General features: G+C 38.2%; 1 protein-coding gene across 1 annotated transcript; it reads right to left on the bottom strand.

Annotated features, from left to right (window-relative positions):
* Positions 1–598: 598 nt before the first annotated feature.
* Positions 599–17,428, bottom strand: LOC144360114 (uncharacterized). Its single transcript, XM_078013002.2, has 10 exons — positions 17,110–17,428; positions 16,660–16,803; positions 15,983–16,177; positions 15,305–15,338; positions 14,802–14,946; positions 12,991–13,095; positions 12,695–12,760; positions 3,843–3,986; positions 3,049–3,159; positions 599–721 (listed from the first exon to the last, which is right to left on the bottom strand). Exons 1-10 carry the CDS (start codon positions 17,426–17,428, stop codon positions 599–601), a joined length of 1,386 nt encoding a protein of 461 aa, XP_077869128.1.
* Positions 17,429–23,972: the final 6,544 nt, after the last annotated feature.

The following is a 23,972-nucleotide window of genomic DNA, read 5'->3' as shown; positions in this document are numbered from 1 at the left end:
CATCTATACTGTCTTTGAGGTATTTTCGTAACAACCTTATATTAATAACAAAAAGAACATCTTCAGTGCGACACAAACACATTGAACCATGAATAGATCCCTAATTTTACAAAAATAAAAATCCAGATCATGATAGAAAAGTAAAAATTCCCCCAAAAAATACTGATTGAAAGTTTGTTACACGTCAAGGAAGGAAGTAATCTGCAAAGTAAACTTTTGTCACTTTCACGTGATAAATTTGCAAAATCTGTTTCTATAATTGTTTTATCAAGACTTGTACCATATTACTAGTATGTTGAAATGGTTGTGAATTTCTAAAATGATTTTACAGAAAATGTGCAAACTTCTGGCTGTGATGTGATTACCGAGTGTTTGTTGGTATGCGGTTGTGACGGCTAGCAATTCTTGATTACTGAGGGGTGTTTGTTGGTATCCAGATATGACAGCTAGCAATTGTGGATTACTGAGGGGTGATTGTTGGTATCCGGTTGTGACAGCTAGCAATTGTGGATTACTGAGGGGTGATTGTTAGTATCTGGATATAACAGTTAGCAATCCTGGATTATTAAGGGGCGTTTGTTGGTATCCGACCTGACAGTTAGCAATCCTCGATTATTAAGGGGTGTTTAACCATGACATTGCTGGTGCTGTATTTCGCTGATAATGACATGTACATCTGTTCTGCTTTGTAAACAACATCAATGAGAGATGTAACATTCACCTATAAAGACAAATCAAGAAAATACTTAAAGAATACATTGAAGGATTCTCAGGTTTAAGGTTGAAGGAGGGAGGATGTATCCGTTTAGCAACATGTACCGGTATATATAATTTTTGATATTTTTGGTATTATGTTGAAAACTGCTTTACGGATGATGGTAAAACTGCTTTACGGATGATGGTCATTTGATTTAAGACTACTTCTCAACTCTGATGCACCCTCTCCACTACATAGACTTCGGGTAGAATGACCATTTACATTACGTACACACTAATGGATATACTTATGTATAAGCGACCTCTCTGTGAGGTCATTGTAATCTTTTGTTTTTGTAGAATTATTCAGTAACCATGCAGCAAAAGAGAGGAGGTTGACTGTTAAAAAGATGGAAACAAAAGTCTTACAGGGAAAATAAACTATAAAAGAAGCCGACGATTATTGGCTTTCTCCTGTGAAAATGTTCTTTCCCAGCAAATAATTCTGTGCAAATGATACCACTTATTGTTTTTTTTTTCTCACCTCAAAGATCTCAATTTATTGCATTTGAAAACAAATGTTTATGCAACATTCGATCATAGAGAAAACAGATTAATGTTTTTATTGATAATTCCGTGACCAATCGCGGCCATCGCATAATCGACAATAATCGATATCACATAACACAGCCTTTATCCCTTTGAGTGTTCTTGGTTCTTACCATTGCAAACATGGTTACACTACTTTATCTTTTTACTGATAGCGAATGGGGTTTACACTGTTTTCGTTGCAAGGGCGCGTTTAGCGAGCCGATTTAAAGTGTGACAAATAACGAAATGTTAACCACGATTATTCAATACCACGTGACACCCTTCACCCCTTTGACCGTCATGACGTTCAACATTCATACGGCAATACGCGTATATTTACACTTTTAACATTCTGGTTTTTGAAACACTTATAGACTGTGCAAAATGCGAAATTTGAAAGTGAAATTCAGCGAGATGCGAATGCATTCGATAAGGGGTGGACTATGCGCAACCGGGTGAGGCTATGGAATGTGATGGAATTTTGTATTTTTTGGTTTTAAAGTGTCTATATACATGTATACTATTATAAGTCCATTCTTGCTAGATTCGTTTTCATGAATTTGGGTTTGAAATCTGTTTTCTTGTAATACTCCGTCTATCATCGTTTACCCCTATCAGGGTCACAAAATTGTACAATCGGCAATCAGTCAAGCGGGCGTGAGGCGTTGAAAATATATGTTCTTGTGATGATTAATTAAATCATGGTATGTTTAGTTTTTAGGTATATTCAAATTGTCCTGCTGTTACGTGGTAAGGAAAACACTCACAATTGGACAAATCACAGAATTAGACTGGAGCTGCAACCAATCAAGCGATTGACGCCCAGTTTCAAGAAACTGTGCCCAAATTGTAACTCTTTACAGTTCGTTTTTGTTGAACGGTCACATTTAGTAACTCCAACATTATTTAATAGTTAACCGAACTTCGAGTTACATATTTTTTGTTTGTTTAACGTTGAAATTTAGTAACAGTTAACCGAAATACGTGAAACATACGTTTATAATACGTGTTATGTTTCCAATAACTCGAAATTCGGTTAAATGTTAATTTAAATTCGAGTTACTAAATTTGAACGTTAAACAAAACAAAAACAAATATGTTACCCGTAACTCGAAGTTTGGTTAACTATTAAATAATGTTAGAGTTACTAAATGTGGCCGTTCAACAAAAACGAAAATATATGTTGCCCGTAACTCAAAGTTCTTTCAACTGTTAATTGAATGTCGAGTTACAATTTAGGAGTGGTTTCGAAAAAATGGTCGCGTTTTCTAAAATATGGGCGTGGTCATTTCTGTAACTCGATGTTTTCGTAACTCGATGCTCGTAACTTGAACAATTCAGCATCTCAACTTGGAAACAAATAACACATAGCCGTGATTGGTCACCCATTGGTCCCTACTCTGTGTACATAATTGTACATAATTTATAGACGATGAACTTCAGTACAAACAGATAAAGCTTATTTTGTAGTGTTTAATTTCAGAGAGACACTTACCGAGGGAGTAAACGGACGGTATTGATATTGTAGTGCTTTAAAAAAAACGCCCAAAGGAGAAAAGGGTGTGTATGGTATATTTAAGTATTGGCTGCGAATGGTCACGAATTATTGATGCACATGAACTGGAAATTGTGTGAAAACGCAAAAATAAAAAACATTCTTTTTGGCCGACGCACTATACACATGTGCCCAAAATCAAAACACAAATTAGACAAAATATGCTTTCTCTTAAAAGATTAATTTCATCAAAGCCCGATACTTACTCGAAAGAATCCAGCATATGGTGAATCGAGGTCAGCTACTATGTAGCAAAGGGCGCTGATTGAAAACACAGTCATGATGCAAAATGTCAATTCGAGACGATATGATTGCGCCTGTGAGACAAAAAAATGTATTAAGTAACTATAAAAAAAACAGAAACAGGGGCGGATACAGGATTTTTGATGGGGGGTCCAAACTTTAAAATCTCCAGACTAAGTTAATGATTTTTTTATATTATACAAACACAAATTGAATAAATTTTTCAACGGGGGTCCGGACCCCAAGAACCCCCCCCCAGATCCGCCACTGAGAAAGTATGTAATTAAATACGCAACAGTACTCCCTGCTGTTCCATCTGAATGTCAAATATAATTTCTTTTTCTAAGGTTTCATTTTTACAATCACTATGGCAACACTACACATGGAGCATGGTGGCTATTTTGTTTCCGTCATCGGGTTTCCAACATTGTCGATATCTTTGTAGTTTGCTTGTGTTTCATATCTCTATTTATGGTTATGGTTAAACAATTTAGGACAATATATATCACGTGTGGGTGTTGCCGTCCATAGCCGTAACACTGATATATATCACGTGTGGGTGTTGCCGTCCATAGCCGTAACACTGATATATATCACGTGTGGGTGTTGCCGTCCATAGCCGTAACACTGATATATATCACGTGTGGGTGTTGCCGTCCATAGCCGTAACACTGATATATATCACGTGTGGGTGTTGCCGTCCATAGCCGTAACACTGATATAACGAAAGACGCAGCATGCATAACAAGTAACTTACGTTAATTAGCATGACACCGAAGAAGGCTGTAAAACTGAGCATCTCCAAAAAGACCCATCTCGCTGGATGCATCTTGTCGTCTGTTAATGTAATTATTTCTAAGCGCGATGTATTTAGTTGCATAATTTGGTCAATCACCTTAGGCTATGTGGAGCGAATAAATAAATAATGTGAGTTAATTACTCATCCCTGCCATCACTGTACGTTGAATTATGGTACTACTAGTAAATGTGCTGACAACCGCACCATCAGCCTCAAGTCACGCTAGCAGGGTTCTCATAGTAATTCAAAACGAATTACACCAAGAATTGAAGAAGTTCTCAGTGCACCAGAGTGTGATACCCAAGCTGGCTTTAGGAAAGGTATCAGCACGATCGAGCAAATAACAAATCTAAGAATACTTTGCGGAAAACTCCGCAACCACCAATCTTATTTATTTCATAACTTCATCGACTTCAAAAAAGCTTTCGACCAATGACGAACCTGATCCAGCAACTGTATACACATGCGAAGACTACAGTATTGATTAGCAACACGTATAGTGAATGGTTTCAAACCAACGTCGGGGTTCGACAGGGCTGCAGTTTTTAACCCTCACTTTTCAATCTTTTTTGGAAAGAATTATATTGGATGCACTTGAAGGGTTCCACGGAGGTTCAAAAATTGGAGGATTGGTTATCAACAACTTGCGCTTTGCAGATGATATCGACCTAATAACAGATAATGCCAAAGATCTTGAAGACCTAACAGAAAGGTTAGACAAGACTTCAAGAAGTTACGGTATGGAAATCAGTGCTGAAAAGAGTAAAACAATTTTCACAATGGTTACAAGTGATAAGAATACCAACACAATATCAGCAAAGGTAAATAGTGAACAACTCGAACAAGTACACAGCTTCAAATATCTTGGATCAACAAACCCAGAAGATGTTTCCAGTGAAACAGAAGTCAAAAACAGAATTGGAATGGCAACCAGTGCCTTGGCACGACTTCAAAAAATATTGGTTGCAAAGAATATTTCCATGTAAACAAGATTAACCTAATTAGAGCAGTAGTAACGTTTGTGATACTCTATGGATGCGAAAGGTGGACTATGACAACGAAAATAACGAAGAAAATAAATGCGTTCAAAATTAAATGTTATAGAAGACTCCTTGGTATCACATGGCGACAAAACATTCGGAACGAAGTGGTATGGATGAAACTAAAAGATCAGCTGAAAGAAGGACAAAAAATAGAACATCTAATTGAAACAATTAAGAAAAGAAAATTGCATTTTTTTTGAACACCAATCGAGGAAAAACAGTCTAACAAAACGTATTATGCAAGGGAAGGTTGAAGAATGCAGAAACAGAGGACGGCCAAGAAGAGATTGGGAAGATGACATCAAAGAATGGACAGAGAATGGAGAGCAGCTTTACCATCTTGCTGATGACAGAAAGGGCTGGAGGAGGTTTGCTTTATTAGTGCAATACGCCAATTAGAAAAACATGGCCATTGAAACATAAATGAATATTAATTATTATATATTATTATTTTTTTACGATTTACGATAATAAAAGACCCCTTATCCGTGTCCTTTTATTTATTTATTTATGAGAAATCTTTGTCTATGATGTGTTAGGCAACTAGGAAACAATGACAACAAGTTGCGATGAAAGCTGTAGAGATTAAATTTGTGAATTAACAGACTATGTGGACACTGTCAAAGGTTTTAGAATAATCGAAGTCAATTATTTCAGTTTGACAATCGATATCCAAAGTTCAATTCATTTTGCAACGTATTTACAAAATAAACCTGTCCAAAGCTTTGCAGATAATACGGCCATGTAGTATTAGAGGACGCTCCTTCCTTGGCGCATTGTTGATAATACGGCCATGTAGTATTAGAGGACGCTCCTTCCTTGGCGCATTGTTGATAATACGGCCATGTAGTATTAGAGGACGCTCCTTCCTTGGCGCATTATTGATAATACGGCCATGTAGTATTAGAGGACGCTCCTTTCTTGGCGCATTATTGATAATACGGCCATGTAGTATTAGAGGACGCTCCTTCCTTGGCGCATTGTTGATAATACGGCCATGTAGTATTAGAGGACGCTCCTTCCTTGGCGCATTATTGATAATACGGCCATGTAGTATTAGAGGACGCTCCTTTCTTGGCGCATTGTTGATAATACGGCCATGTAGTATTAGAGGGCGCTCCTTCCTTGGCGCATTGTTGATAATACGGCCATGTAGTATTAGAGGGCGCTCCTTCCTTGGCGCATTGTTGATAATACGGCCATGTAGTATTAGAGGACGCTCCTTCCTTGGCGCATTGTTGATAATACGGCCATGTAGTATTAGAGGACGCTCCTTCCTTGGCGCATTGTTGATAATACGGCCATGTAGTATTAGAGGACGCTCCTTCCTTGGCGCATTGTTGATAATACGGCCATGTAGTATTAGAGGACGCTCCTTCCTTGGCGCATTGTTGATAATACGGCCATGTAGTATTAGAGGACGCTCCTTCCTTGGCGCATTGTTGATAATACGGCCATGTAGTATTAGAGGACGCTCCTTCCTTGGCGCATTGTTGATAATACGGCCATGTAGTATTAGAGGACGCTCCTTCCTTGGCGCATTGTTGATAATACGGCCATGTAGTATTAGAGGACGCTCCTTCCTTGGCGCATTGTTGATAATACGGCCATGTAGTATTAGAGGACGCTCCTTCCTTGGCGCATTGTTGATAATACGGCCATGTAGTATTAGAGGACGCTCCTTCCTTGGCGCATTGTTGATAATACGGCCATGTAGTATTAGAGGACGCTCCTTCCTTGGCGCATTGTTGATAATACGGCCATGTAGTATTAGAGGACGCTCCTTCCTTGGCGCATTGTTGATAATACGGCCATGTAGTATTAGAGGACGCTCCTTCCTTGGCGCATTGTTGATAATACGGCCATGTAGTATTAGAGGACGCTCCTTCCTTGGCGCATTGTTGATAATACGGCCATGTAGTATTAGAGGACGCTCCTTCCTTGGCGCATTGTTGATAATACGGCCATGTAGTATTAGAGGACGCTCCTTCCTTGGCGCATTGTTGATAATACGGCCATGTAGTATTAGAGGACGCTCCTTCCTTGGCGCATTGTTGATAATACGGCCATGTAGTATTAGAGGACGCTCCTTCCTTGGCGCATTGTTGATAATACGGCCATGTAGTATTAGAGGACGCTCCTTCCTTGGCGCATTGTTGATAATACGGCCATGTAGTATTAGAGGACGCTCCTTCCTTGGCGCATTGTTGATAATACGGCCATGTAGTATTAGAGGACGCTCCTTCCTTGGCGCATTGTTGATAATACGGCCATGTAGTATTAGAGGACGCTCCTTCCTTGGCGCATTGTTGATAATACGGCCATGTAGTATTAGAGGACGCTCCTTCCTTGGCGCATTGTTGATAATACGGCCATGTAGTATTAGAGGACGCTCCTTCCTTGGCGCATTGTTGATAATACGGCCATGTAGTATTAGAGGACGCTCCTTCCTTGGCGCATTGTTGATAATACGGCCATGTAGTATTAGAGGACGCTCCTTCCTTGGCGCATTGTTGATAATACGGCCATGTAGTATTAGAGGACGCTCCTTCCTTGGCGCATTGTTGATAATACGGCCATGTAGTATTAGAGGACGCTCCTTCCTTGGCGCATTGTTGATAATACGGCCATGTAGTATTAGAGGACGCTCCTTCCTTGGCGCATTGTTGATAATACGGCCATGTAGTATTAGAGGACGCTCCTTCCTTGGCGCATTGTTGATAATACGGCCATGTAGTATTAGAGGACGCTCCTTCCTTGGCGCATTGTTGATAATACGGCCATGTAGTATTAGAGGACGCTCCTTCCTTGGCGCATTGTTGATAATACGGCCATGTAGTATTAGAGGACGCTCCTTCCTTGGCGCATTGTTGATAATACGGCCATGTAGTATTAGAGGACGCTCCTTCCTTGGCGCATTGTTGATAATACGGCCATGTAGTATTAGAGGACGCTCCTTCCTTGGCGCATTGTTGATAATACGGCCATGTAGTATTAGAGGACGCTCCTTCCTTGGCGCATTGTTGATAATACGGCCATGTAGTATTAGAGGACGCTCCTTCCTTGGCGCATTGTTGATAATACGGCCATGTAGTATTAGAGGACGCTCCTTCCTTGGCGCATTGTTGATAATACGGCCATGTAGTATTAGAGGACGCTCCTTCCTTGGCGCATTGTTGATAATACGGCCATGTAGTATTAGAGGACGCTCCTTCCTTGGCGCATTGTTGATAATACGGCCATGTAGTATTAGAGGACGCTCCTTCCTTGGCGCATTGTTGATAATACGGCCATGTAGTATTAGAGGACGCTCCTTCCTTGGCGCATTGTTGATAATACGGCCATGTAGTATTAGAGGACGCTCCTTCCTTGGCGCATTGTTGATAATACGGCCATGTAGTATTAGAGGACGCTCCTTCCTTGGCGCATTGTTGATAATACGGCCATGTAGTATTAGAGGACGCTCCTTCCTTGGCGCATTGTTGATAATACGGCCATGTAGTATTAGAGGACGCTCCTTCCTTGGCGCATTGTTGATAATACGGCCATGTAGTATTAGAGGACGCTCCTTCCTTGGCGCATTGTTGATAATACGGCCATGTAGTATTAGAGGACGCTCCTTCCTTGGCGCATTGTTGATAATACGGCCATGTAGTATTAGAGGACGCTCCTTCCTTGGCGCATTGTTGATAATACGGCCATGTAGTATTAGAGGACGCTCCTTCCTTGGCGCATTGTTGATAATACGGCCATGTAGTATTAGAGGACGCTCCTTCCTTGGCGCATTGTTGATAATACGGCCATGTAGTATTAGAGGACGCTCCTTCCTTGGCGCATTGTTGATAATACGGCCATGTAGTATTAGAGGACGCTCCTTCCTTGGCGCATTGTTGATAATACGGCCATGTAGTATTAGAGGACGCTCCTTCCTTGGCGCATTGTTGATAATACGGCCATGTAGTATTAGAGGACGCTCCTTCCTTGGCGCATTGTTGATAATACGGCCATGTAGTATTAGAGGACGCTCCTTCCTTGGCGCATTGTTGATAATACGGCCATGTAGTATTAGAGGACGCTCCTTCCTTGGCGCATTGTTGATAATACGGCCATGTAGTATTAGAGGACGCTCCTTCCTTGGCGCATTGTTGATAATACGGCCATGTAGTATTAGAGGACGCTCCTTCCTTGGCGCATTGTTGATAATACGGCCATGTAGTATTAGAGGACGCTCCTTCCTTGGCGCATTGTTGATAATACGGCCATGTAGTATTAGAGGACGCTCCTTCCTTGGCGCATTGTTGATAATACGGCCATGTAGTATTAGAGGACGCTCCTTTCTTGGCGCATTGTTGATAATACGGCCATGTAGTATTAGAGGACGCTCCTTCCTTGGCGCATTGTTGATAATACGGCCATGTAGTATTAGAGGACGCTCCTTCCTTGGCGCATTGTTGATAATACGGCCATGTAGTATTAGAGGACGCTCCTTCCTTGGCGCATTGTTGATAATACGGCCATGTAGTATTAGAGGACGCTCCTTCCTTGGCGCATTGTTGATAATACGGCCATGTAGTATTAGAGGACGCTCCTTCCTTGGCGCATTGTTGATAATACGGCCATGTAGTATTAGAGGACGCTCCTTCCTTGGCGCATTGTTGATAATACGGCCATGTAGTATTAGAGGACGCTCCTTCCTTGGCGCATTGTTGATAATACGGCCATGTAGTATTAGAGGACGCTCCTTCCTTGGCGCATTGTTGATAATACGGCCATGTAGTATTAGAGGACGCTCCTTCCTTGGCGCATTGTTGATAATACGGCCATGTAGTATTAGAGGACGCTCCTTCCTTGGCGCATTGTTGATAATACGGCCATGTAGTATTAGAGGACGCTCCTTCCTTGGCGCATTGTTGATAATACGGCCATGTAGTATTAGAGGACGCTCCTTCCTTGGCGCATTGTTGATAATACGGCCATGTAGTATTAGAGGACGCTCCTTCCTTGGCGCATTGTTGATAATACGGCCATGTAGTATTAGAGGACGCTCCTTCCTTGGCGCATTGTTGATAATACGGCCATGTAGTATTAGAGGACGCTCCTTCCTTGGCGCATTGTTGATAATACGGCCATGTAGTATTAGAGGACGCTCCTTCCTTGGCGCATTGTTGATAATACGGCCATGTAGTATTAGAGGACGCTCCTTCCTTGGCGCATTGTTGATAATACGGCCATGTAGTATTAGAGGACGCTCCTTCCTTGGCGCATTGTTGATAATACGGCCATGTAGTATTAGAGGACGCTCCTTCCTTGGCGCATTGTTGATAATACGGCCATGTAGTATTAGAGGACGCTCCTTCCTTGGCGCATTGTTGATAATACGGCCATGTAGTATTAGAGGACGCTCCTTCCTTGGCGCATTGTTGATAATACGGCCATGTAGTATTAGAGGACGCTCCTTCCTTGGCGCATTGTTGATAATACGGCCATGTAGTATTAGAGGACGCTCCTTCCTTGGCGCATTGTTGATAATACGGCCATGTAGTATTAGAGGACGCTCCTTCCTTGGCGCTTTGCAGATAATACGGCCATGTAGTATTAGAGGACGCTCCTTCCTTGGCGCATTGTTGATAATACGGCCATGTAGTATTAGAGGACGCTCCTTCCTTGGCGCATTGTTGATAATACGGCCATGTAGTATTAGAGGACGCTCCTTCCTTGGCGCATTGTTGATAATACGGCCATGTAGTATTAGAGGACGCTCCTTCCTTGGCGCATTGTTGATAATACGGCCATGTAGTATTAGAGGACGCTCCTTCCTTGGCGCATTGTTGATAATACGGCCATGTAGTATTAGAGGACGCTCCTTCCTTGGCGCATTGTTGATAATACGGCCATGTAGTATTAGAGGACGCTCCTTCCTTGGCGCATTGTTGATAATACGGCCATGTAGTATTAGAGGACGCTCCTTCCTTGGCGCATTGTTGATAATACGGCCATGTAGTATTAGAGGACGCTCCTTCCTTGGCGCATTGTTGATAATACGGCCATGTAGTATTAGAGGACGCTCCTTCCTTGGCGCATTGTTGATAATACGGCCATGTAGTATTAGAGGACGCTCCTTCCTTGGCGCATTGTTGATAATACGGCCATGTAGTATTAGAGGACGCTCCTTCCTTGGCGCATTGTTGATAATACGGCCATGTAGTATTAGAGGACGCTCCTTCCTTGGCGCATTGTTGATAATACGGCCATGTAGTATTAGAGGACGCTCCTTCCTTGGCGCATTGTTGATAATACGGCCATGTAGTATTAGAGGACGCTCCTTCCTTGGCGCATTGTTGATAATACGGCCATGTAGTATTAGAGGACGCTCCTTCCTTGGCGCATTGTTGATAATACGGCCATGTAGTATTAGAGGACGCTCCTTCCTTGGCGCATTGTTGAAGAAACTGGCCTGCTAGTCATATTATTTGTTTTATGACGGACTAGTCTGACATCGGCGACTAACATATTAACATAGCCAAGGTTATGATTAATTACACAAGTTATGTCAGGCAAGATATTATTTTCAGTAGAGTTGACGACAGAATAAAAATACTCATTGAGCAAACGTGATTTAACCATAGACAGTATAGACTATACTATCTATGGTTTAACATGATTGGAAGACATTTGACCTTAAAGGGCTGATATTGTTTTCCCCACAATCTAATTGATTTATTTCACCAGAAAATATACAACAACAGAAAACAAACAATGTGAGAAAGAAAGAAAAAAGAAAAAGGATGTTTGAAATTTTCTGGTTTGGTCCAGGTTAAATAGTTCGTCTGATTTATCTAGTCCAAGAACCAACTTATTGTATGATATTATGGTAATAAAACTGGTTAATTAAAATGGAGTTAGGTAGGTAGGACTTCCAAGATAGTAATATACAACTTATAGAAGGAGGAAATAAAAGAAAATAACAAATTTCAGATGTGTAAAAAAACATATCTAATGCGTTCTTCTAATGGCAATCACAATAATGAAGTTTCACCTGTGCATGACTTGCACTAATAACTGCCAGCGACGTCTTAGATACCTTCCAATCACCTAAAAATACTTAATTAAAACTTGGTAACGTCTTAGTTTGTATTCGTTTTTTATATGAGACCCATGCTTTGCGCGACGACTACCGCCTTTTAATACTTCGACCTCACTAAACTGCAAAATCACTTGTTACTAACAGTGGATTGCTCACCAATCTTCTTAACATAATTGTGATATTTTTCCACACATCGATTCAGAACATTTTGAAATTATACACCCATAAACATAACTTACGAGATCTGAATCAAAAACATCCACCCAAGTCAAAGAAGTGCTCATCAAAATTAGGAAATACAAAGTCAAAAATGTTACCACTAGCGTGAGTAGGATACTTGATTTGTTTACGTTTAATGTCTGGCACAAACATGCTAAAGACATCCCATAATATCTTAATTATGTTAGATTATAAAACCAACTGATTAATCACGACCGATATAGTACTTGAATTATTTTGTATTCAAATAGAAATTTTAAAATATAAAAAAATAGTGTATTTTCAAATGTGTGCATTTGTAAATGACATTGTATTTCACACACCACAATCAACGCTACTAATTCAAACATCACTACTAAATCAAACAGACCAGATAGGTTTGCAATGTCACGTATGTGTACACGTGTATTCGTACAACGTATGCATGGTGCATAAATAACCTCGTAATAACCCATATCACTTACCACAATAGCTTTATCAAGAGTCGAGTCTTTGGCACCATCACTTATGGAACGCAGAACATCGATGATCTGAAAAAAACATAAGATAGCTAAATATATGTGCATTGTAAAAAGGATCACATTTTCATCTGCACAGAACACACAAGTTTGCAAAGCTTTGGTTTAGTAAAGGGGGAAGGTATGGTACAATTAAAATGAACTCTATGTTGAATTGCATTGTGTGTGTATATGTGATACTCGACACTCATTAGTGATATCGTAGTTCTACAATTATGGATTCTCTATTCGTGTAAGCTTACCTTCCAAATTTGCCCAGGACATGCCAGCTTATTCTGCTCGTGATATTGCAGCCCTTGTATTCGTAATATTATAGAAACAGCTTCGTTTTTCGCTACTCTAAACACCTATAATATAAAGCAATCAATTCTGATCTAATTTAGTCACTGGGAGCAGGGTTGAACTGAAAAGTGTTGCCAAAATCTCTCGCTATTTCATATAGACAGAGACTATAATGTTATACCAAACTAGTCACTTTACTTATAATGATTTAGCTTTTCAATTGTTCGCGCAATTTGCTATAAATCGTTTAATTTACGTCGATTTAATAATCAGATCGTTAGCAAAGAAAAGGTAATAATCACTTGGGTCAGTACCTCACCACAGGTCATAGTTTATAAACAAAAATTAATGATCAAAGTTGAATAGAAATTATACAGTTTATTATTCAAAATAATACAGATTAACAATAGTTTTCTAAACTGAATACGCAGTTAAAGATACAACATGCATGAAAACATGTAATTTTTAATATTTTTTTAATAATATATATTGCCGACTACATTGATCTGTGATTTGATATATTAACTGATTTGATATAACTGATTTGACATAACTGATTCGATATAACTGATTTGACATAACTGATTCGATATAACTGATTTGACATAACTGATTTGATATAACTGATTTGACATAACTGATTTGATATAACTGATTTGACATAACTGATTTGATATAACTTATTTGATATAACTTATTTGATATAACTGATTTGATATAACTGATTTGACATAACTGATTTGATATAACTGATTTGATATAACTGATTTGATATAACTGATTTTATATAACCGATTTGACATAACTGATTTGATATAACTGATTTGACATAACTGATTTGATATAACTGATTTGATATAACTGATTCGATATAACTGATTTGACATAACTGATTTGATATAACTGATTTGACATAACTGATTTGATATAACTGATTTGATATAACTGATTCGATATAACTGATTTGACATAACTGATTTGATATAACTGATTTGATATAACTGATTTGCTATAACTGATTTGACATAACTGATTTGACATAACTGATTTGACATAACTGATTTGATATAACTGATTCGATATAACTGATTTGACATAACTGATTTGATATAACTGATTCGATATAACTGATTTGATATAACTGATTTGACATAACTGATTCGATATAACTGATTTGATATAACTGATTTGACATAACTGATTTGACAAAACCCGAAAACGTCGTTTCTGTAGCACACTGTCGCAGTACACGTTTGATGAAACAATGAAGTTCTCTGACACGCATGTGCACTGGATATTATGGTACGTACAATAAAAATCACTCACTACACATGCGTATCTGTGGTTTTGATTTTTCATCCTGATTGGTCTACAGCACGGAGTATTGAATAACAATAGTAAAAATATGTTTTTTGTCCATATTGCACCTTTAAGTGTTCAAAATTAATATACTATACTTACAAATATGCTATTCTTATCGACATAATTATCGAATTCAATTGTTTTTTTGTTTTTTTGGTGAAGTGCTTTAGGGTCTTAATTGAATTCAATTGAATTGAATATGTATTGATATTGGTTCTGTGAGTTTGTTTTATTCTCCACGCTTTGTACCTGCTAAGCAGTCTAGCTTTTACTACGAAACTACCACGATATCAGTTTCTATACTTTTATGATATGTATATATAATGTAATGTTTACCTCACTTTTCCTCGCAGGTTTTCTTAGTTACTTTCTAAAGTTGTCGGAAAAATCGTACGATGTATTTCCTTACCTCGTTTTTTTGTTTTTTTGTTGCCGTTGACAGCTGGGTGACTAGTACCATTATCTGGCCTAAGACGCTGGATTCTGACAAGAGCGATTTCTGAAGAGTCATTTGTTTTTGTAACGCCCCTTGCAAAGAGAATCCGAATGAAATACTGCAGGTAAAAATAAACTTTGTTAAACTATAGAACACATTGCTTGTAATTGCTAGTGAATTATAGACGAACGTAAGTTTAACGGACTCAAGGCTCAAGAATGACTTTTACTTTTAAACTTATTGAACACATTTATTTTAGTTAATCTGACCACGTGTTAGCAATTAAATACGCGACTTATACTGAACACAATCGAGATTAGCCTGAGGCTTAGAAAGACCAAGTCATCAGGCGTCATATGTTATCATTGATTTCGTTTCATCAATAATTCAAGAACATCGAAAGTGGTTATATACTTTTAATAAGTAGTTTCACTCGATTTAGGGCTTTCTCGCAAAAAACGATTAGACATACTTACGCGTAGACAAATCCTGAAGGAGCCAGGAAACTCGCTGTAACATTGAGACAACGATAATATCATTAATGGAATACTAAGTGAATGGGATAAACTATCCAGGCACCCCAACCCTATCACAACCACACATACCAAACACTTCTGATCATGTTCACAATACAATATAATGTAATTTAGTGGAAATTGAAATTTGGTGAAATAAAAAAAAAGGGCAAAGAATTTAATTGTAACAAAGACACAATGTTCTTGATTTTAATAAGCGGTTAGATGTGTTTTGGGATTATATACTGATGAGACGGCAATTTCAAGAGACTCGGATGTGAGACGCATAGACCGCATTGTACAATACTGCACACCTTATGCAGTAATCACCAATTACATATGCTATATGAAAAATGTATTGAAATTGAATTGGGCACGGTGTCATGAATACGTTTTCCATGCATATAAGAGTACTTCCTTAACATTCTTTGACATATCCCAGTCTGACGAACTTCCGAATACAATGTACGTTCTAATTATGTTTTTTCTACTCGTTTAACTCCCTGGAGTTCTCCATTCACATCCGGAATAAAGAGCTATGATTCCACGCTAGTTGCCAGGAGAGGTTTTCTTAGTTCGTTCAAGAACATCAATTCTTGCTGGAGATCAACATACATGTCATTCTGAGGATATACTTACCAATTGCCTTGTTGATTTCAGGTGCTTTTTTCATATCCGGCCAGAAAACGCCTTGTAATGACGGATACATGAATAATAACATTGGAGCAAATGCCAGCGCGATAAGGGTCGGCGATATCAATTTCAGGAGTGAAATAGGACGGTTGAACATGTCTTGTAGATCAGCTATGGCTTGTCTGTCTTCTTTAGTTAAGACTGTTAAAATAATAAAACTGTGAGATTAATAATATCTATATAATTGTGTGCTCGTTTATAAGCTTTACTGCCGGTATAGAATTGACGTGTGTCCATTGTCGATTCGGAGGTCATGAAAGCGGCGTTGTCCAACGGAGCAATTAACGTGTTGTGCACTATGCGTCAAAATGTATTTTTTCGAACCTGAGTCTTTAAGTAATAAAGAAACATGATTTTATAATGTGTACTGACAAACTTGCCTTATTATATATTCAATTACAATATGCAGACGCGACTAATATAGCTTTAATGTGCGTGTTGAACGAATTGATGAATTATACATTTACATTGCTGTTATTCGCTGTGGCTTTGCTTCTTGTCATGAATCTCTGACAATTTTAAATGGGTGCACGGGAAAATACCATTTCCCTTAACATGTTAGTTAACAGCCACAACATCATCAATCTTTCCTAAACTCGGTTACTCCATATTCTATAACTTACATTCTTTCTGACGGTCATCTGAGCTAGTTCCTGTACATGAGTCAATTACAAATACCTCATTTTTTCTTGCCCATGACTGCCTGTATGGTCGTAGTTTGCGCATCCTCATTCTATACTGCGTTACACCAATCGCTAGACCAGCCCCTCAAACAAACAAAAATGATAATAACCATAAACTACATTGTATATAAATATATAATAATAATATTTATTAAAAATAAATATATAAAATATAATTTCATAATTCCATTTATCTAATGTAAATTCACTAATTTTATGATCTAATTGTATGGTCTTGGGTGTTCATATCTCTAACTTATCAACGGTTGGGTTCTTTCCATTTCTATACAGTATAACCTTACATAGGAAAGGCACGCCTGTCTACATTCTTATTCTGTTTCCCTCACCCACCGACGGATGCTAAATTAAATAATCATAAAAACAACATACCCCCAAGAAACAGCGCCATTCCAGATAACGATGGAATCAAAATTTCCACTGGGGTTGGCTCAGACTGTGTAGATATATATTCGGCTTCTGTCTCGGCTACACTGGTTGGCTCAATTGAAGGCTCCGGCTCGGTTTCTCCATCGAAAGGAACCTGCTCGCCTGTCGGTTCGGGTTCTATTTCTGTTTCAGGCGTGGGAGTAGGGGTGTCCGCAGCTGTATATGGTTGTTTTATATAACACAGTGTGTAAAAGATGACAATGTAAATAAATCTTCTTGGTCCGATCAACATGGTTTTCTTTTTCCTATAATAAGTTAACATATTGAAATGATAAGATAACATAATGAAAATAATATAATAAGTTAACATTGAAATGATGTATGAACTAAGGAAAGATTATTATATACCATTATCTACTATATATCATGATTTTTACACATACAATAATAATTTAGCAAAAATTTAGACCACCAAATAATTCACATAATAATCCCAAGACTGGTAAAAAGCTTTAAGAACTATCTGAGAGTGCAACTAAGGTGTGGTAGTGTTAAAATATTGGACTTCATATGCAATTACAATATGCACGCCGACTCTATATTTAACATATTCTTTTCACTTATCCAGGATATCGAGTCAGAAGTGTCTTAAATAGCGGCATAACAATACTAAATGAATACCATGATATCAACAATCAAATTAGCCTCTTGGTTCACTCAATACAAGTAGCTACGAGTTGTCGTACTTTAATTTTGCGAGTTTTAGGTGTTTTCTTTTTTGCAGCCCTGTCGCGGGTTGTGTGTTGTCACAATGTACGATGTTACGTAACTATTTTTGTATAGGACAATGATCAATGACCTGATTCATGTACATATCATAGTAAACTACATATTGCTTTCAACGTGGGAGGTACTAACTTTAGTACGTTCCATGTTTTCAACCACAAACCACATGCATATCTTAGTGACCATGCATTAGCACAACTCGTCGATCTGAAAATCGTTGGGAGGAATACAGAGTGTTGGGACGTAAAATATGTAATATTTTTAAATAGTGAGAACAACATGAAAAAAAAAACAATTCACTCCTAGTAAATGGGTATTGATAAGAACAACGAAACTAGTAAAAAGAACTAAGAATGAGAGTTTCCCTAGTAAAACCGCTCCTATCAAAGATTAGTTAACTGTTAGAACATGTGGGGGAAAACTGCCACAAACAGTATAGGATCTTTAAATCTCACCAGATAGACTGTAGATACATCAAGCAGTAGACGGTATACCAGTGTGCAATGTTCTAATGGTGAACACGCATTTATTCAGTTGTACTGCAACGAGATAGAGCTAGTTGAAAAACTACATACGCGAGGACGATTTGGAACAATGTATCACTTGGAGTACAAAGGATGAAGTCTGTCTTAATTAACACTCTTTGTCAATTTAAAGACAAGGGTGGATTCACACCTTAGAATTTTAATCTTTGGCGTCAATTAATATGATTGGTTGTTTTAATTGAGCCAATCAGGGAGAATACACTTATGCAAACTGATAGAAATGGCTGAATACAGGCCAAAGTGTGTTTCTTTGCGTCACGAAAACAGCATAAATCTATAGAAACTTTGATTACAACTACTCAATCTTGACAACATAACTGGAGATAATAAACACTGATAATTACATACAACAATGAAGTAAATCTGATAAAAAGAAGCGAAGTTATGGTTAAATAACATGAAAAATATATGTATCCACATGGCAATAACGATAGAACAATAGCAACGACCTAAAAAGTAGTATTACAGGTAGAAACGCAGTGTGATTTTTCTTTATTTTGGTGCTCCCACTAATCGGAAAAAAATAAAAAATGGGGTTACAGAAGCCCAATTTTATCATCGACACCGCATGTAACACCTAAAATGCGATATGAGAGCACATCAAGTAATATTAAATTTACTCAATAGTTTCATGAAAATATTTAGAATACGTTTAACATTTTGCGAATAAATTGCTTATAGCTATATGGGGTGAAAAAAGGGGTTACGTGCTATTTGGGGGGGGGTAAATGTGACATTACTTTACACAGATTACGAAGTTAATATATGGGACTATATGGGTCAAAAATAAAAACAGAAAATTTTTTGTGATTTTTTTGAACTCAAGATAATGAAATAATGTGTCTTAAACTACATCTTTGAAAAAATTCATGGTGGTACGAATCTAATTGTAAATACGTAGTGCCAAGGTAAATATTCTGCTTTTGGAAAATTTGGCGGTTTCATGTGACCACATTTCGTGCAATACGCCATGTGCAGTGCTTGCTTATTCATTACTACAGAAACCGATAAACCATCACCCAGCTTTACACAAACCCACTACGCATAGTCGCTGACGTACTGCATAGAAGTAACGAATGCACACAACGCAATAAGCAAAACGCACTGCGCAGTAAGTGCACCTAGGACCCTATAACAGTCACCAATTGGGTAGCAGTTATTAAATAATAATACTATAATTGTGCCTTCATGACCACGTATAACGTATCTGAACTATATGACATACATATAATAATTTCAACAATATATACTAGTATTTATCTTTTCGAATTTGTAACTTCGATCGCTTCCCCCTCCGCTCGAATCCCGTTCATTGTAAAAAGAGGTATTGCTGAGACAAAATGGAATGTGTTTATTCACCGCGATAATTTATTTCCAGTTTTTGGCTCCAGAAAGCACACGGCCAATTCTAGTCTGTCATAGACGAATAATCTCTTGGCTCATAAAGGTTGACCATTAAAAGGGATTTTTTTTACTAAATCCACCCCACCATGTTTACATAACGATTTGATTAGAGTTTTCATCAAAGTCCGGGTCACATGGACACATCCGTAACTCTATTCTGAAATCCTATTTGAAACTGTTTTTTTTTTTGTAATATGATAGGCAAGCCTAATGTGTGTGAGTGAAATTTTACCAAAATTAACAACCGTTCAGAATTGTCAGACTGATAAGTTTAGAGCAGTTAACTTAGAAAAAGATTCTTACATTGCCAATACCGAGTTAGTTGAATCATCTTTATATCTCAACGTCTGTGATGATGTTGTTTACTATTTGATTGTTCGAAAACTAAACAAATCACTCTTTTTTATTTATTTTTAATTTGGGCACTGAACTCATCGCTGGTATGTGTAGCCCTTTTTTTCACTTTTGTACATTGTCATCTATGGGGATTTATTGGTAGTATGAGACTCAGTGTTAAACCCGTTAGTTTCGTCGACTACACAATTTCCGTGAATACTGGTATATACGTATCTATACGTTACCTGGAACTCCGCCATTCCATGTTATTTTCACTACACATAAGAACAGAAAATCGCCATCACATATACGCATGTTGTTATAGCTGCCATTGTACAATAGTTACCCCCCCCCCAAAATATTACGAACTTACTTGTAATATCGATATAAGTGATGTATCTTTGCGTCTACCGATGTCAGACAGACGTGTCTTACGTTGTGGTTGCGCCAAACACGGTTACATCAATAACTGACGTCTCTGTATACGAACTAGCGTTGATTAGCAAATTTTCATTTTAACTCTATCTAATTAATTATTAGGCGATCGCAATTATGATTGGATGGCTGAGGCAACTTATGACGTCAATTTCAATGAAGCTGCGACATGAAAAGTGTCAATATTCTTGAATGAATATGCGATGCGACCAAAGGTGGTGTGCAATAATCCATTCCGTTCCTCTAATTGGATATCTGTACTTAGTTTTATGCTAAAATGCTCACATTTATTTTGAGTTTTGAACAATTTGAGTTGAGATAAAATGTTGTTGTTCTTAGCATATGAACACGTTAGGATCCAGATTGAAGAGATGCATTTGGATTGAAATTGTGAATATTTGTAATTTCTTATCATAGCTTTAAAGTAGTGAACGTAAAAATAAATTGATTTATGTACTGACAAACAATTCAGAATGTTACAATAATTTATTATCAATTAAGCTACATTTGTATTTGTTCAAAAAACAGTGTCGTAGGTGTTAGTCACGATTGTTAGCATTTATTAGGAATACATGAAGTCTGTTGTGAAATATTAGTGCACTTGCAAACGCGACGTTCTCAATACTCTACACGATATCTATACAATTATACTTGTATGAAGGCTTGATGGTTGATCAATAAGAACTTTATTAAACTAGCGTAGAAAACATGGAACAGCTGGCAATTTAAATTTAAATTTCCGTTTGTTAAACGTTACAGACAAGTGGAAGTTTAAGTGCTAAAACAGGCACTTTATCGAGCGCGTGGTATGTTTGTAATTATTATGTTACATAACCATACAATGATTTGTTTTTCTGAATTGATTGCGTCGGTGCACATAATGGTTTTATCTACAAATAGCGGACGTTACTTAATGAACTCAGTCGCGAGCGACTGGTTACAAATCGGCCCTTTCTGTCGCGGGGCGCGTTGAGCAACGTAACAATCAGAAAAGCTGTTCCATAACAAATGAAAATACAGCTTTAAAAATGAACGTATTCATACACACAGTGCACATACTTCTCTGTTTTCTTATGCAAATATGGCTGTAATACAAAGTTACGTATAGAACAATAGTACCTCTTATAAAAAAAAAATTAACGTGCTTCCATTGTAAACATTGATCCAACCGGAAGTACGTAAATAAATTTTCCCATCCGAACGGATTAAAAAAACATATCGATTATTTAACTGATTGTTTGATTTCATTAATAAAATTACGAGTGAATGAACGCAGTAAGAGAAAGACGAAAGAAAATTGTCATTGACGATTGGGTGATTTTCGTGTAAAAATTTATTTTACAAGCACCGTACTATGATACTTCGAAGACCACAACTCGATAATGTTTGTTTTTTTAAAGTGAGATGGCAGGTTAGTCACCAGTTTTAGAGGTGATTGCTAGACTGGTGATGTAAGATTCTAGTGCCAAGTTGTCTAGCTAGGAGTCTAGATTGCATACTAGTAGGTTCTTGGTTCTTGGGCATTCCTTACTCACGGTAATAATGTTCCAACGAAAAATGGACTGTGCATAAAGAATGTATATTGTTATATTACTTGGGGTTTTAGGTAAAACATAGGCACGCAGATGGGGTTTTAGGTAAAACATAGGCACGCAGATGGGGTTTTAGGTAAAACATAGGCACGCAGATGGGGTTTTAGGTAAAACATAGGCACGCAGATGGGGTTTTAGGTAAAACATAGGCACGCAGATGGGGTTTTAGGTAAAACACAGGCACGCAGATGGGGTTTTAGGTAAAACATAGGCACGCAGATGGGGTTTTAGGTAAAACATAGGCACGCAGATGGGGTTTTAGGTAAAACATAGGCACGCAGATGGGGTTTTAGGTAAAACATAGGCACGCAGATGGGGTTTTAGGTAAAACATAGGCACGCAGATGGGGTTTTAGGTAAAACACAGGCACGCAGATGGGGTTTTAGGTAAAACATAGGCACGCAGATGGGGTTTTAGGTAAAACATAGGCACGCAGATGGGGTTTTAGGTAAAACATAGGCACGCAGATGGGGTTTTAGGTAAAACATAGGCACGCAGATGGGGTTTTAGGTAAAACATAGGCACGCAGATGGGGTTTTAGGTAAAACATAGGCACGCAGATGGGGTTTTAGGTAAAACACAGGCACGCAGATGGGGTTTTAGGTAAAACATAGGCACGCAGATGGGGTTTTAGGTAAAACATAGGCACGCAGATGGGGTTTTAGGTAAAACATAGGCACGCAGATGGGGTTTTAGGTAAAACATAGGCACGCAGATGGGGTTTTAGGTAAAACATAGGCACGCAGATGGGGTTTTAGGTAAAACATAGGCACGCAGATGGGGTTTTAGGTAAAACATAGGCACGCAGATGGGGTTTTAGGTAAAACATAGGCACGCAGATGGGGTTTTAGGTAAAACATAGGCACGCAGATGGGGTTTTAGGTAAAACATAGGCACGCAGATGGGGTTTTAGGTAAAACATAGGCACGCAGATGGGGTTTTAGGTAAAACATAGGCACGCAGATGGGGTTTTAGGTAAAACATAGGCACGCAAATGGGGTTTTAGGTAAAACATAGGCACGCAGATGGGGTTTTAGGTAAAACATAGGCACGCAGATGGGGTTTTAGGTAAAACATAGGCACGCAGATGGGGTTTTAGGTAAAACATAGGCACGCAGATGGGGTTTTAGGTAAAACATAGGCACGCAGATGGGGTTTTAGGTAAAACATAGGCACGCAGATGGGGTTTTAGGTAAAACATAGGCACGCAGATGGGGTTTTAGGTAAAACATAGGCACGCAGATGGGGTTTTAGGTAAAACATAGGCACGCAGATGGGGTTTTAGGTAAAACATAGGCACGCAGATGGGGTTTTAGGTAAAACATAGGCACGCAGATGGGGTTTTAGGTAAAACATAGGCACGCAAATGGGGTTTTAGGTAAAACATAGGCACGCAGATGGGGTTTTAGGTAAAACATAGGCACGCAGATGGGGTTTTAGGTAAAACATAGGCACGCAGATGGGGTTTTACCTATTTGGTTTTACGCAGGCAACTTTATGTGATTTATTTTAGGGTAAACTCGACTATCAATAAACACCTGGTATAATTTTGATACTTGAAACCCATTGAGTTTACTTATAAATCTTTAAGAAGAAATAGAAAAAAAACTATTTGTTAGGCTTCTTATTACTCCATATTATATTTACATTTGGAGTTTTATAATTCGGCATCAACTTATCAGTGAACGGTTAAATATAAAACTACTAGTCAAATTGAATTTTACATATTAGCTGAATGCCGGTTTTCGATTGTCAAGTTACTATTATA

This window comes from Saccoglossus kowalevskii, chromosome 2 (genome assembly GCF_978046115.1).
Source record: "Saccoglossus kowalevskii chromosome 2, keSacKowa6.1, whole genome shotgun sequence".
Classification (NCBI taxonomy): domain Eukaryota; kingdom Metazoa; phylum Hemichordata; class Enteropneusta; family Harrimaniidae; genus Saccoglossus; species Saccoglossus kowalevskii.
The sequence above is the reverse complement of the archived record's forward strand: the minus strand, read 5'-3'. Positions and strand labels throughout refer to the sequence as shown.